We start from the raw sequence: 16,244 nt of genomic DNA on the forward strand, positions 1-16,244 counted from the left end.
ACAAACTACAATGAAACTAATTAAAACTCGAGAAGTTTCTTCAATATTTCACTAATTTCTTTCATTTCAAATAAATGTTATTTTTGTCTTTTGCTACAAGGCCAGGAAACTAAATCTCTTGTATTTCAATCATAGATGGCACCACATCCGCGTTCAAGAAAAAGCCTAAAGCGTTTTCTAACCTCAAAACAATATGTCATTATTTATAATTTTGGATTGTTAGCTTCTCTCGATTAGCGAATGCCTAAAAGTCCCATTCAAAAGCTAAATTGACACGTTTGCTCTCTGCATACCCCATCCAACATGACCAGACACGCCAGAAATTGCACTGCAGGTGCAGTGTACACCTACCATGAGAAAAAAAAAGACGCTAAAGCTTCAGGTTATGGCAGCACCTCTCAGAGACTGGGTAAAGACTCTGTGACGAACTTTGACTGCTGCTCGTTATCTCTACAGCCCTGCAATAACCCCGTTATAACGTAATGCACCAGCCAGCTTTCTTACTATAAATTTACATTTTATTTGCAGCAAAGATGGCTATCTCTTTGATAAGGAAGTGATCCTCGAGTATATAATTTCCAAAAAGAATGAGTATAGTCGCAAGATGAAAGAATATGAGAAGCTTAAGAATAGAGAACTGGAGGAAGTTGCCATCAAGCAGGCCATGGATGCTGAAAAAAAAATTCAGAGCTTTTTAAAGAGTGAAGCAAACATTGTTAGCAAGCCTTTAGATGGATTTAAAACTGGTAAGTAAATTTTGACAATTAAAATCTTGTTTTAGTTTAAATTCGTTCATAGAGCCCAGCACTTCCTCAATCTCTAATATGGCTAATGGTCATGACAAAGTATTGCCAAGCTTCTGGGTCCCTGGACAGTCTGTACAGGCTGCAAAACCAAATCTTGAGAAGCCAGATCCTACCATATATTGCCCAATCTCTAGAAAGCCTTTGAAAGTCAAAGATTTAATTGATGTTAAATTCACACCAGTTAATGAAGATGATAGAAAGTCAATTCATACCAGAGAAAACAGGTACATGTGTGCAGTCACTCGGGACAGTTTGAGTAACTCAGTACCCTGTGCTGTATTGCGACCCACGTAAGTTCCACATAACTTTTTTATTTGATTTAGCATTAAGGGTAATGTTCATTAAGGGGGGATGTTGTAACATTGGAGTGTGTGGAGAAGCTGATTAAAAAGGATATGATACATCCCCTTACCAACAAAAAACTGAAAGATAAAGATATTATTGTGATGCAAAGGGTGAGCCTACTAAGTTCTGATTGGTTGAGATTTTGCAATGTTATTTGAAATTTTAGGGTGGCACTGGTTACGCCTTGACTAATGAGAAACTGCAAGCAAAGTATGAAAGGCCAGCCTTACAAGCATAAGTATATGTCTAATTACTTTGATATCTATGTATTTCTTAAGTGTTGTATTTAATAAATAAATCATTTATTTACCATTTTGTTATGATTAGGTAGATAGATAATTCCTTTTATTCGAAATAACAATAGCACACTACATTCAAACACTTCAAAAATTATGTGTAAATATATGTAATGCTAACCAATGAGACCTGATTATATTTTTTCGAAATTTCGCACATTTTTTATTTTATGTAATCCCTTAGATAAATGTTAAAGAATTTTATTATTATTATCTTGAAAATTTGTGCGCCAGTTGTTAAAATCATTGTATATCAATCACTTTGTCGAATTCTGTCATTGCGTCAACGCAAGGAGTATTATAATATCTGTACTAGTTTTTGAACATAGTTACTCTGCCTAATACAGCACAAGAAACGCCATTCTTTGAATTTTTGTCCCTGAATATGAACTGTTACCTCCTTTTTATTCGGGGCCATTTTGTAGGTACATTTAAATTAAATGGCAGAGCCACAATATAACAGTTCCAGAAGTCCAAAAATTTCACATTTATAGGTACACTGACACACAATTAAATATATACCACAATGAATCAACCCTGTAGTTTATATGTAGATATATGAAGAGAAAATACGAGGACCATGCAAAATATTTTCTTTAGTACAGCACCTTATTACGAAATTTTGTATTGGACACCCAGTATAGTACATAATACTAATGACTCATTATAAGTCACAATTTTACATTAGCTTTTAATCAAACGTTCCCATGCATCTAAGACCTTGATTCTAATTTAATTAGTTACAACTAAATTACGGAGCGAATATTATTTATGATTTATCATAGAACCAGTAGTAGTCAGAATACGTAAATCGACTGAAGGTTAGTTTATAAATGGAGTGAGTCTCTTAAATTTTGGCAAACGCTCCTATAATCTATCGTTTCTCGGCATTAGCTTTATCAGCACTTGAAAATATTCTATTGTATCGCGTTTTACGTTACAGTTAATTCTGGAAGTGCATTGATATTAATTTTTAAAAGTGAAATTACTGATTGATCGTGAATATTCTTCCAAATTATTTACAATAAATTCGTCTGGTAATAATTGCATCCAAACATTTTAGAGCAAAGATATGGGCAACAATTGGAGGCTGGTATGTGGGGACATCTACGGCAAGCTGACGACTGGTATTGTCGTAGGCACGGAGACATTCTTTTTTAAGTAAGTAATTTTTTTTGTATCATTTTTTATTTGCCCCACAATGCCATCATAGGGATGATAAAACAATCATGTTAAATAACAAGTATATTACAGCTATAGTACATGGAAATCCTGATAAGGGACCTTACAGGCCTGTTTGGACAACATTTGTGTTCCATCATGAGATTAAATGTCGTTTCCAAAATATGTAGGTCAACAGGTTAAATTCTAATAACCTCATTATAAAAAGATAAAATTGATTTTCAACAACCATTTTTAATGTTTAACACTCTGGTTTTCATTAGTGAATCACTTTCAGACCTGCGTTTATACAAATACTTTTTATGTAGAATCTATTATGCAATTTTCCGAACAATTTTGTACCACTCTGTATAAAAAAAGGATATTTATTTCCTTTTGTAAACGAACTTTAACCATGTATTTTGCGTAATGGTAATAGATTGCTTTATAAACTACCTGCTGTGTATAATCACCTACATGGAGTTAAAGTTCATTTTTTACTTTTTCATTATACGTGTAATGGTTTGTTTTGCTAGTTTTTTAAAGTGCCAATTCAGTGAAGCTCTTATGCATTATCTTCGTTAGCAGGAAACTTAACAGCTTATATAGACTTTCGGATTAAATTCATGAACCCATAAATTTCGAAACAAAGAATATTCGCAATTTTCACAAAAATCAAATTCGATTAAATATGGTTGCCCGAATTTCGTTTTCGTTTTGAAAGAAACTCGTTTTTAAATATCTACGGAAGTCTGTCGCTTAAAAACTAAACGTTAAATAAATAAAAAAATAAAAAAGTTACCTGCTGACCTGGAAAATCCCGAAGAAGAAAAAAACGAAAAAAATGAAGAAAAAGACGAATACCTTCTAGTTATCTATGGGAAAAACTCTTAAAATTTTCTTCAAAAGATACAGGGTGATCCTGCAATGACTATTCAACGGTTGACCAAAAATTACCCAAAAATAAGACGTTCTATACAAACTATATCCAATATTACGTCGTTCTGCTATTACAGGGTGCCAAAGTTCTCAAATGAATATCATTTTTTCAAAATATTTGCTAAACGCTTTCATTGATTTTTACTAATTTTGAAACTATGAGTTATTACATAAATTGGTGTGTTTTAACGTAAGCGGGATCTTTTTTAATTTTTTTTCTCTCATATTACTATGCAATCTACCAGCGTTGCAGACAATAAACAATTAGATTCACAAACATGGACAGGAGGCGAAACACTCCCATAAGAGTGCTTCGCACGCTATTTTATGGTATTCAACAGTTACCAGGTATCGCAATTAATGGAAGCGTTGCTGAAGGTCTAGCGGGTGAATTCTTTTCAGTCTTCTGATCGGCGCTCCATCCAGCAATCCCCTAGCGAGAACATTCGGGTGGTCTTCAAGTCTCTGCTTGTAATTGATGAAGTACTTTCCGATTTCCTCTTGTACTGTGATAACTTTAAAATCATTTTGAATTGTCTTATTGGTGATGTATCATAGAGCCTTGATCATACTCCGGAATATTTTTGATTGGGATCTTTGCAAAATTTCGATATTTGAGTTACTCGCGGTACCTCAAAGTTGAATTCCATATGTCAAAATCGATATTAATATGGCTTTCTATTTTAATTCGGGGAAATATTAAAAATGGCGCGTGATTCGGAAATAAAAGTTTGTATTTTTGTTATCCCCTATACGAGCGACTTTAATTCTTTTTCCGTCACAAGTCGATTTTATTTTGAAACTTTTTTGTCTCTTATGAAATTTTTGTCAGACATAAAATTTCTCTACAAAAAAATTATTTACGATACCTTGTAATTCATCACTGTTGTCTAGTTAGAACGAAAACATGAAAAAAGTTATAATTCTAAATAGTCACCAACTTACAAGGAAAGGGACCCAAGTGTCCCCCTCCGATTTTAATGAAATTTTGCACAGAAGTAGTTTAAACCTATCTAAGAATAATGATGTACATTTTACGTGCCATCTTCAAAGTTTAAGGGGTGAAAACTACCCCTAAAGTTTCGCCAATTTTTCGTTTTTTGACGATAACTTTTGATTCAGATGAGTTAGAACAACAAATAAAAAGGCAAACTGTTCCTTTTTTAATTCTTCATCGATCCTTCTGGATCCGAAAAAAATATCACTTTTAGTTTGTTTTTTCTTTTGAAAATTTAATTTGTTTTTCTCCCCGTTTTTGCATGCCTCGAGCTGTCTCATACAATTTTTTACCATTTTATAGAGAAAATATTTCTCAATAGAATGGTGCAAAGTAGAACTCGATACCATGTTTCTAACAAAAGTTATAATTGTTTAAGCAAAAGTGTGCACGCCATGTTCTATTGCTTATAACTTCAGAACCGCAGGTCGCAGAAGAAAATTTTTCATAGTAAAAAAGGCGTAATTTAATGAGCATTAAAGAATGATACCATAAAAATGATATTTTCAGTTGAAATTAGATTAACATTTTCTACAGTTAACAAGTATTATGCGTTAGTAATCAGCGTAGGGCATTTTTCCATATATGATAAACATACAAGTAGTCGAATATTTTATTGGTATCTATGGATTATATGTTTTGCAGTAATGATATTCGTCGAAAAAATGTTTAAAACATACATTTTTCTTACACCAAGAACATTTAAATATTGCAACTTGGTCACATAAATCACATTTCGCAGAAACTGTGTGAAAGCTGTATTCTACAGGGTTTTCAAATTCGGCAGGCCTTTCTTCGATATATCCACTTTTAAACCATGAATATTTAAAAAGATTAGCGAATCTCGGCGAAGACAATTGATTATGAACGAGGGACTGTAATTTTATCAAATAATTTCTTTCGTGTAAATTTATATCATAGTTATTTAATAATACTGAATCTGAAAACTTCCTAACAAAATTTTTCCAAACTCGGAATCCAAAAACATCCAGAGGCTGTATTATTCCTGTTGTGCCAGCAGGTTAGTTCAGGTTAGGTTCAGGTACGTTAATCTCATTATGATTAATAGCTATGTCTTCCAAAACAGTAGGGCATTGTCCATTCCAGGAATCTAAAAGTAAAAGTGATTTTTGTCCTGTGTTTGGTATAAATACTTCTGTCATCCATGTTTTGAAATGTTCACTTGTTAATTTTCCAGATTTGGATGCTAAAATGTAGACATTTTCTGGACGAAATAATTTTTCCTCCACTCGAGGTCCAAACCCACCGCTGGGTTCATATAAAACTATTAACAAAGGCGACATAAGCTTCATATCATTACTGCAAAACATATAATCCATAGATACCAATAAAATATTCGACTACTTGTATGTTTATCATATATGGAAAAATGCCCTACGCTGATTACTAACGCATAATACTTGTTAACTGTAGAAAATGTTAATCTAATTTCAACTGAAAATATCATTTTTATGGTATCATTCTTTAATGCTCATTAAATTACGCCTTTTTTATTATGAAAAATTTTCTTCTGCGACCTGCGGTTCTGAAGTTATAAGCAATAGAACATGGCGTGCACACTTTTGCTTAAACAATTATAACTTTTGTTAGAAACATGGTATCGAGTTCTACTTTGCACCATTCTATTGAGAAATATTTTCTCTATAAAATGGTAAAAAATTGTATGAGACAGCTCGAGGCATGCAAAAACGGGGAGAAAAACAAATTAAATTTTCAAAAGAAAAAACAAACTAAAAGTGATATTTTTTTCGGATCCAGAAGGATCGATGAAGAATTAAAAAAGGAACAGTTTGCTTTTTTATTTGTTGTTCTAACTCATCTGAATCAAAAGTTATCGTCAAAAAACGAAAAATTGGCGAAACTTTAGGGGTAGTTTTCACCCCTTAAACTTTGAAGATGGCACGTAAAATGTACATCATTATTCTTAGATAGGTTTAAACTACTTCTGTGCAAAATTTCATTAAAATCGGAGGGGGACACTTGGGTCCCTTTCCTTATTAGTTTAATTCTCATAACAAAAGTTCAAAATGTTTCCCTGAATACACAAATAAATTCGTTTCAAAAAATTAATCTCTCCTAATTGCACGTTGGCGTCCTCGTTCAACATTATTTAGATTAAAACTACCCGTTTCCGTAAGTTGCCTTTCAATACTCGTGAAAGTTTGATGGTTCAGAATTCTGTGACCCACAAAAAAAATCAATATTATATAATATTAATTCTGACAAAAATTCAATTTTATTTCCTGGAAAAATAAAATTAATTTCTAAAAAAAAATCTCAAAACAGTGTTTCAAATTAATTTCGACTTGAAGCCGAGCAGTACATAGTTGAGATGTGAACCACAAAAAAAAATCAATTTCAATTCCCGAAAAAAAGTTTTGAAAATCTTCGAAACAGTTCGAGTTTAGAATTAATTTCGATTCGAAGCAGAAGCCTACACAGTTGAGACCTGAAAAAGAAAATTTAAAAGTTTTTAAATCTTCGGCACCGTCAAAGTTGTGACATCATTCTTCGGCCACGTATAAAAATGGTTCTAAGTACCTTCCAGAAGAGCCAAAATTGCAAATAATTTCGACTTTCAACAAAAATATTAATTACGTTGTTCTCATTGACCTGACAAAACTGTAAATCACAAGAAACAACAATCAGAACTTGCCCCCGAGCATCAAAAGCGTGAGCCAGAATCACGTCAGCAACATCTCCTTTTATTCACAAAATAACAGCTAAACCCCGCCCACTTTCACTCACTAAGTCATGAATACACTAATGACGTACTTCACAAGTCTTTAGAATAAAAGAAAACTCGATTATCTCGATTATTAGTGGAGAACACATTACGGACATCTTGCTGATCGCCGCGTTAACATTCGAGTGAATCACCTACGAAGTGATGACGGTACTATATGCCTTTTGTAAATGTAGAGCTGATCGGTCTTAAAAACGATACTCGATAAGAAATAAGTTGCAATGTTTCCAGATTTAGTAAAATGGGGGAAAAGTTGCGAATTCAAGGCAGCAGTTTCATTATGCAAACATACCCCGATGGAATAAAAAATATTTTTTCTGTTGTAAAGAGAACTTGATTTAAAAACAAATCAGAGGTTTTTCGAGAACCATATTAATTTAGAATTTGATACGCTGTTAAATATGTCATGTTCATAATTAATAAACATATGTATATAATAAAGATAAAGCCACTATCAATCTTAACATTTTGTCTTGATCTATTAAAAGCTTAACAACTTTGAAAGCTAAATAATATGTGCGAGCTTATAAATTTAATTCTCTTATGAACAATAGCCACAAGCATCGTGTCGCGATCCCGCAGTGGCATCACTTCCTTCATCAAATTGTCCAGAATTCGTAATTTTATTAATATGTGACCTTTGTAAGAAAATAATTAAATTGTATAACCAAAAGACATTTTAGGCGTAGGATTATTGAACGCATCAAGAGGATAGATTTGAGGCATTTTTCAAAACAATTGCCTCACGCGTTTCCGAGATATCGACGTTCCATGTTTGAAAAGTGGCAAAACAGGTATAGCTTTCCTGTTGTAAATTAAAGATAATTTGTATTATTATAAATTTTTTTCTGTTTGTTGTTTAATAGGATTGTTCGCAAACAGGTTAAATCTAACATTTTTTGTTTTTCATTTATTACACTCTCGAGAGTTGCATAATAAGTTTTGATCTAATAAGCAATAATCATAAGCGTCATGTGACCTTCCTGCAGGAAAAACATTTCCTTCACCAAATTGTCGATAATTTGTAAATTTTACTAATAGCGCATGTCTGACTTATGCAAGCAACTATTTCAATATTTGCAATAAGTGTAAAAATATAAGTCTACCTCTTGATGAACCTCCTGAAGACTTTCTTTTTATTTATTTTTATGTTGGGAATTATTAGGAACTCGATTAAGAATGGGTTTATTTGGTATACTTTACTTCCAAAGATATTCTACCAATCAACTAGGATGGTACCATATTTTTTCTTCTCAATTTTTAGCGCTTTTTGACGTTGGTGTCTGCAATTAACATTATTTGGATTAAAACTACGCGTTTCCCTGAGTAGCATTTCAATACTCTTGAAAATTTAATAGTTCAGAATTCTACGATTTGGATATTCATTATGATAGACTCGGACACTCATATGTTAATTTCCCTCACTGAATTCATATACTAGAAGTATATCAACCTTCTCAGCGATAGAATAATGTTTCATTTTAAAAGACCAAAAATTATTCAATTTACAATAAACTCAACATCTGAACAAGAACCATAGTAAACGCTATGTCATATGTACGAAATATTTAATTTATTGTTGCATAGAGAAATGCCAATCACAATTTTTTTAACATCGTTTTCACAACAGTGATGAATTGCAAGGTATTGTAAGTAATTTTTTTGTAGAGAAAGTGTATGCCTGGTGAAAATTTTACAAGAAAAAAAAACTTTCAAAATAAAGTCAGCTAATGGCAGGGAAAAAAATTAAAGTAATTCGTACACAGGGTAAAATACAAACTGTTAATTAAAAACCACATGCTATCATTAATATTTCTATACATTAAAAAGAGATCCCTCTCACGTCAAAATACGTCAATTTATGTAATAACCCATAGTTTCAAAATAAGCAAAAATGGATAAAAGCGTTTAGCAATTATTTTGAAAAAAAAAAAAAATTAATTTGAGAAGTTTGATTCCTTGTAGCTATAAAACGAAACAATATTGAACTTAGGTAAATTTGCTTAGAAAGCCTTATTTTTGGCGGAACATTGTATAGTCATTTCAAGAACCCTCTATATATTCATAAAAACATCCTTTTCAATTCGAAGTTCAAACAAAAAAAAAGCTATTTCCTATTTTCCACACAAATATCAATATTGATTTTTAATAGAATTATTTAAATATCTATTTAATTAAAATTCCTACAAGCTACGCTAACTCTTGTTGTTACTACTTCGAGCCTGCATGACCACCAGATATGTCACCTTGTTATTTTTATCATGCCCTGAGGATTTTGAACTTTGATTTAATTTACTACTATTACTTGATTATGTATGAACAGTGTGTGCAAAGTAAATGATCTCTAACTAATAATTACGAAAATATTGCGAAAAAATTATCTTCAGAGTTCTCCTTTTAAGGGGTTCTAGCCCCTTTAAGAAGCAATTTTGGGGATATATTTATAAAAACTTTTTTTTCAATTTTGTTCTCTAGAATTATCGTCCAAAACATTTCAACGTTATTTCCAAACAACCTGTATGTGAATTGGGTTTTTACTGTAATTTGTTATTGTTGCAATTAATTTAAAACATCCCGAGTTGACTGAATTTGAACTTGGCATTTGAAACAAAAATGTGCATTGTAATTGCGAGCGAATGTAATTTCTGAATTATCTTCCGATCCAAAGTCGAAACATTCATTCCAGATTGGGGGTTGCCATAGCTAAGCAACCAGTAAAAACCATACTATTTTGCGGTATTGCAGTATTATTGAGCGGACTCGGGTTCCTCAGATTCAGGCAGGAGAAAAATCCCTTAAATCTATGGGTACCAGCCCACACTACTTTCGTTCAAGACTCGAAATGGCTACTAAGCACGTTTGAGAGAGGTTTCAGCGAGGAAGCTATCACAATAGTAGCTGAGGATGTGCTCACTCCTGATATTATCAAGAAGGTATGGGATTTTGTTAAATTATTATTAAAAAGTTATGAAATGAATTATAAATTTGAAAAACTTTTATCGAATGTGAACTACACTTCATTTTAGCTCTCCTATATTCATAACGAAATCATGACTGCAAAAACTGGAAATAATGTTACAATGAATGATGTCTGCTTCAGGTAAATAACTTCTTGGGTTACTTGACGCAAACAAATATTGTTCATTTCAGAATTCCTAAAGTTGACAAAAAGTTACTGAAGATATTGCTGGGTAGTGTCCAAGAACAGCGCGACCCAAGTCTAGCCATGCCATCTGCCATGTATTGCAGCTTCCTAGAGATAATGAAGAACGAGTGTTATACCAAAAGTATTTTAGAATTGTGGAATTTTAATGTGACTCAAATCTCATTGCTGACCAAAGAAGATATTGTTAATGCTGTTAACTCGTATGATGAGAAGTAGGTAAAAGTCCAAGGGGGGAGGTCTTTTAAGAACTTGCTGGAATTTTTCTTCTAACAGGATTAATGTGGGAAATTTGAAGAACTACAGAGATTTACTCGGGGGTGTGGTAAGAAATGAGACCGGTCACATTATAAAAGCGACAGCCATAGTAAATCAGTGGTTTTTACTCGTGAATTTTTCCTCAGTGGATATGGACAAAGCGGGGAATATGGCTGGCACGGGGGAATGGGTGAGGATCTAAATTTCTCCACTCTGTAGTATGAAAATCTGCCAATTATTTTTTTATCAAAATTGAGTTGCGTGTGAATTTTCTCGCAGGCCTCCGAGAAAGCTCTCGAATGGGAACTGACATTCTTAAAAATCGCAGAGGATATTTCAAAAAGTTTTGAGGGGATTTATTATTTTTCCGGAAGAAGGTAAGAAACCCTCTATCAACCTCTTGAATCATTCTTCATTATGCTTCATTCAGCTATAGAAATATCTCCTTAAACAAGATTTACACATGCATGAAACATGGTACCAACTGTCTAGCTCCCGTCTTCTTGCATCGGCAGACTCGCAAATTTTGAAGTACCAGTAAACTGGCGCCAATAATTTGTATAAATAAACATGTTAAAAGTAATTAAACTTTTTGACACTAGTAAATGGCTCCAATAAATTCTGCTGCAGGTTGTATAGTTTATTGGCGCAAGTGCAATCACTGGCGCCAAAAAATTCAACTGTGCGATGTCTACATGTGCAAAAATATTGGCGCCTGAACTAACTTGAACCATCCTTTCAGAGGACACAAGTTGAAAAATTATTATTCTGTGCATTAATTCTTTAGGCGATCCTAACAACTGTGTCATAAATGTTAACTTCTTCACTTCTTTCAGTTTTGGAGATATTAGTAACAGTGCAACATTCAAAGACATGGACAAATTGTGTATAGGAGTAGCCATTATGGTCGTCTACGTGCAATTTGTGATATCAAAATTTAATTGGTTAGAAGCGAGGGTAAGTCCGTAAAAACCATAATATTATAGAAACCTGAACACACACAAAATCTATAGCTTCTTTGGCTGATTTTTTTTAATGTGCTAAATTTTTTTAGTTGGTTTTAGGTAGTGTTGGCCTCTTGGCTATAGGAATGGGTTTCGTTGTTGGGATAGGCATATGCTCCTTATTAGGAATCTTCTACGGACCGGTGCATTTATCTTTACCATTCCTACTAATGGGACTAGGTAAGGCACTTGTAATAGACCTCATAGTTCCACCAACTTCAACTATAAATGTTGAGTTATATGTCAAAGAAGCTAATTTATCAACACAAAAATAGTTTGCAGGAGTGGACGATATGCTGGTGATAATGAGCTGTTGGGATGAGCTGGCACAGGAGCACCGAAGCTTGCCACTTCCTGAGAGGGTGGGAATTATGTTACAGCATGCAGGAGTTTCTATAACAATAACGTCCTTTACTGATGTTATTGCTTTTATCATTGGATGTTTCACGGTAAGTAACTATGTATTATTAAACTATAGTGCCGGTATAAAAATTCTTGCTATGCTAATCGAAGTTTTTCGAAGAAATTACAAAACCTGGGGCGAGTTGACTTGAGCCCGTCCAATTCGGCAAACGTTGCAAACGTCACTATGTTCGTTTTCATTAGTCGCCGCCCGTTCGATTCTTGACGGAAGGACGTGATTGGAGCGCATTAGTTGGAAGGTGTAAATTCGTCTACTATTTAACGTTTTTGATCAAAATAAACGGCATTGCTTGATTAAGTAGAGATATATTATGATTTCAGAACTATGCCTTGTGCCTCTGTGCCTTAAAATCGTTAAAACCTTTGAGACCGTTAAGTCACGTCTTTGTTCCAGATTCTGCCATGTTTAGAATCATTTTGCATCTACGCTGCAGTAGGCGTCTTCATGACCTTCGTATTCGTGAACACGTTCTTCGTTGCTTGTTTTGTCTTGGATGAGCAACGGTTAGAAATGAGGAGAAATGGCATAATACCCTGCATTGAGCATCCCTCTTACATCCCAAATAAATGTAGCCAAGGGAGGCTTACTAATAGAGTGTTTGAGTATATCTATGGTAATGTTATTCTGACCACCCCTGGGAAGGTAAGAAAGTTTGTATTTAAGTTTTTTTTGTACTTCTTGTTGCTTCCTTCAGATCATCGTCATATGCACTACTATAATATTTGCCGGGTTTAGCCTAAACAGTGCCGTGAAACTGGAACAAAGGTTCGATCCTACTTGGTTTCTGCCCGAAGAAACACATTTAGCAAAGTATATGGAAATTCGAAATACTCATTTCCCTCAATTGGGTTATGGTGGAGGCTTGTATCTAGGGGCTTTAAATTACAGCCAGGAAATAACAAAAATAAAATTGAGCGTGGAGAAATTGGAGAATTTGACTGATGTAACGAGAAACGTTGTATCTTGGGTGGAGCCCTTTAGAAATTTTGTTTTAGTCAATTTTAAGCATGGTGAGTTCATTCATTTTTGTATAAAATTCGCGATAAAGTCAGATTAATATTGTCACGACTTAATGCTTTTTTTCTTATTGACAAGTTTTACTCTTAACAAGTCGGTTATTTCGGTCAAAATTTAATTTCTTTTTTGAGAAGGATTCGAGAATCGCATTTGTGGTGGGCGGGGGAATCACTCGGGGAAATAATTTAACATAGCAGCGACTTTTAGCTCTTTAAATTACTATTTTTGTATCGTTTCAGACATTTACAAATCAGATCTAGACGAAGCACGATTCAATATCTTTATGTCGAAATTCCTCCATAGTCCGTTCTATGGGAAGTATCAGGGGAATTTTGTTTTTGAGAGTGACTTACAATGTGGCGCTCCTATTCCAAAGATTAAGGTAAGAGTTGTCCTGAACATTTAATCATTGTGAAACACCGACCTTATATCATTACACAAATCTATTGCAACCACCGTTCTTCTACCATCGTACTCGCGCGTTAGCGATTTTTTTTCCACAGTAGATTTTCTAGATTTCCAAGGAAATTCAAAGCCTGACAATGAAAAGTATCGTTCACGTAACGTCCCGAAATGTATTTGGCTTCGCTCCCCACGCGCGCACGGAAAAATATACTATTACCGAACGTAAAATGATTTTTTCATTGATTTGAGATATATTTTTACCGCACAGGCACCTGCAAAATTATTTACAGCACTCCGTAAATGTGAATGCTTAGTAGCTTTGCGTTTTCAGATGTCGAGCATCGATTTCAGCATCATAAAACATAAAGATCCACGAGAGCAAATTATACCAATGCACCAACTGCGAGACATTGCTGAAAACGTTAATTTCACCTCTGGAGATAAGTTCGCTACAGTGTGGTCCAAGATGTTTGCCATGTGGATCACGGACGAGGTATGCTGTGTCGCAGAGACTAGTACACTTATCCGGCAGTTAATTTTTGGTCTATTTCTGATACTAACAGGGATATGCAACAATCCCGCTTTAGTGCAACACTCTTTACAGGATTTATAGTCTAAAGTTTCCCTTCTATTGTATCTACATTTTGAATCACTTAGTATATCAATGGCAGCAAAATATGAGAATATTGTTATAATAGGAGTACGAAAATCGAATAATGTGCAGGGTGTTGCACTTAAAAACTTATTTAAGATAGCGCCTAACCATTTTTTCGTAAAAAAATAGCCTTTCTTCTTATTAAATTATATCGCGAATGGAAGGTTTACGGAGAAGGGAACTTTTATGATATAATAGGTACCTTTGTTGTCCACTTTACCTAGAAGATAATTTTTATGGAAATAACAAAACTGATTAATCTTCTTTTTCCATGGATATTATCCTCTTGGAAAAGTTGGCAGGACTTTGACCTATTAGCCCTAAAAGGAATGTATTTAGGTACTGCAATAAAACCGATATACATTTCAGTTAATCGACCAAGAAGTGGTAAGAAATCTGGAACTGGCTCTAATATGCGTGATGGGCTGTACCATCCTGTTGATAGCAAACTGGCAAATATGTTTCTGGATTTTTATTTGTGTGCTGTTAACTATGCTTAATGTTTGTGGCTTTATGCAACGACTAAATTTAACGATTGATGTGGTAAGTGTCCCTGGATTACTACGGCGTATAATAGAGAAAATTAGCAATTTAATTGCATACTTTCAGGTTTCCTGTATTGGTTTAGAATTGGCGATAGGCTTGTGTGTGGACTATGCAACCCACATTGGTCATACCTTTCTGACCATCCATGAAGGGTCGAAAAGGGAGAGGTCACTGAGGACAGTCAGTTCAATAGGTGCAGCTGTCTTTTATGGGGGTTTCTCAACGTTCATAGGAGTTTTCATGATGGGCCAATCCGACGCTTACATTTTCAATTCGTTTTTTAAGGTAATTACATAAATGTTTTTTTTCAACCTCAGATCATGCTTCGGGGTAAACACGAGATACGTATGAGCCAGGTTTGTGTGTCGTTCAATTGCGCAACCCTTACTCTACGTAACTCCCACCCATAGAGGCTGACATAAGTCAATCATAGTCGAGCTCTGAAGAAACATTGTGGGGCGTTTTTAAGCTTCCCACCTTACGTTATGAGCTTTTTCTGAAATTTTGGCGATCCTGTGGTCGCTTCTTGCTGCTTTCAAGATAAAGACCTCATCCACCGATCTCTATACATGAGGGAGATACCCCTTTCAGGATCCGCTTCCATACATGGACTTATTCTATTCGCCAATTTGTCCAGGAAATTGAGTATTTAAGAGAAGTTCTAAAGTTTCTCCTCGAAGTGTTTGCTCAAGGTGCTGCCAGCACCCCTGCAATTATGTCTTTTATATCTACAAATTGTATCTGCTCTAGTCTCCTCGTTGAAAATTTTACCGTAGAGCCACGGCGGATACCAGTGTGTTAGAGACTCCTTTGATAGAACTCTTATTATTGAGTCTGGCCCCTAGGTAATGTGTTGTAAATAAGTTAACGCCACAAGATACCAATCAATAGTATCCCGAATTAACGATTAATAGTAGTGGAAGGAACTTATTAACAATTATAAACTAGAAAAGTAATATTTATAAATTTTTGCCCTAGATTTTTTTCTTGGTGATCGTCTTCGGATTATTTCATGGCACGGTGCTGTTACCAGTTATTTTAAGTTGGATTGGTCCTGATCCGCATCCAAAGATATCCATGCCTCTACCTCAAACTGATGATATCGACAATAAGGCGGAAGAATAGCTTAAAAACAACATTTATTGAGATGCATAAGACTTGAATTTTTTAATAAATTTATTAAACATGCATAGTTCCACTTATATCTAATATCTTATCTTTTCTCCCCCATCCTTCCTTAACACTTGTCGGGTAACGTATTTCTGTAGAGCATTGCCTAATAGCAACTTTTAGTTTTCTGCTACATAGAAAAATCTAGTTTGGGAATTAAAGATTTTTAAGTCTGCCGTTACTCCTGTGGAAATCAAATTTCTTGCCGAATCTGTGAAATGGAAGAAAGAAACTGAGGACAGTTCATATGAGGTGCATTTAGAGTATACAAAGGGTACTCTAAGCGCACCT

At 34.3% G+C, this 16,244-nt stretch overlaps 2 protein-coding genes across 2 annotated transcripts; both read left to right on the forward strand.

The window, feature by feature from the left end:
- Window positions 1-238: 238 nt before the first annotated feature.
- Window positions 239-1,473, forward strand: LOC136411404 (nitric oxide synthase-interacting protein homolog). Its single transcript, XM_066393953.1, has 5 exons — window positions 239-479; window positions 529-746; window positions 799-1,096; window positions 1,153-1,261; window positions 1,318-1,473. Exons 1-5 carry the CDS (start codon window positions 304-306, stop codon window positions 1,387-1,389), a joined length of 873 nt encoding a protein of 290 aa, XP_066250050.1. The 5' UTR covers window positions 239-303; the 3' UTR covers window positions 1,390-1,473.
- Window positions 1,474-2,398: 925 nt separating this feature from the next.
- LOC136411542 (patched domain-containing protein 3-like) lies at window positions 2,399-15,927 on the forward strand. The gene is made up of 16 exons (XM_066394148.1): window positions 2,399-2,608; window positions 9,998-10,244; window positions 10,338-10,411; window positions 10,462-10,689; window positions 10,751-10,922; window positions 11,012-11,109; window positions 11,569-11,689; window positions 11,787-11,916; window positions 12,019-12,185; window positions 12,554-12,802; window positions 12,855-13,170; window positions 13,417-13,559; window positions 13,914-14,075; window positions 14,607-14,780; window positions 14,847-15,068; window positions 15,762-15,927. Exons 1-16 carry the CDS (start codon window positions 2,520-2,522, stop codon window positions 15,906-15,908), a joined length of 2,739 nt encoding a protein of 912 aa, XP_066250245.1. The 5' UTR covers window positions 2,399-2,519; the 3' UTR covers window positions 15,909-15,927.
- Window positions 15,928-16,244: the final 317 nt, after the last annotated feature.

The sequence above is a fragment of the Euwallacea similis genome, chromosome 10 (assembly GCF_039881205.1).
Source record: "Euwallacea similis isolate ESF13 chromosome 10, ESF131.1, whole genome shotgun sequence".
NCBI classification, from domain to species: Eukaryota; Metazoa; Arthropoda; class Insecta; order Coleoptera; family Curculionidae; genus Euwallacea; species Euwallacea similis.

What these genes read in the sequence shown, in the direction of transcription:
- LOC136411404 (XM_066393953.1), top strand. Translation starts at nt 304, where the DNA reads ATGACCAGACACGCCAGAAATTGCACTGCAGGTGCAGTGTACACCTAC. An exon ending in TGCAATAACCCCGTTATAAC is followed by an intron (nt 480 to 528) that starts GTAATGCACCAG and finishes TTTTATTTGCAG; the next exon opens with CAAAGATGGCTATCTCTTTG. An exon ending in TTTAGATGGATTTAAAACTG is followed by an intron (nt 747 to 798) that starts GTAAGTAAATTT and finishes ATTCGTTCATAG; the next exon opens with AGCCCAGCACTTCCTCAATC.
- LOC136411542 (XM_066394148.1), top strand. Translation starts at nt 2,520, where the DNA reads ATGGGCAACAATTGGAGGCTGGTATGTGGGGACATCTACGGCAAGCTG. An exon ending in ATTCCTACTAATGGGACTAG is followed by an intron (nt 11,917 to 12,018) that starts GTAAGGCACTTG and finishes AATAGTTTGCAG; the next exon opens with GAGTGGACGATATGCTGGTG. An exon ending in TAAATTTAACGATTGATGTG is followed by an intron (nt 14,781 to 14,846) that starts GTAAGTGTCCCT and finishes GCATACTTTCAG; the next exon opens with GTTTCCTGTATTGGTTTAGA.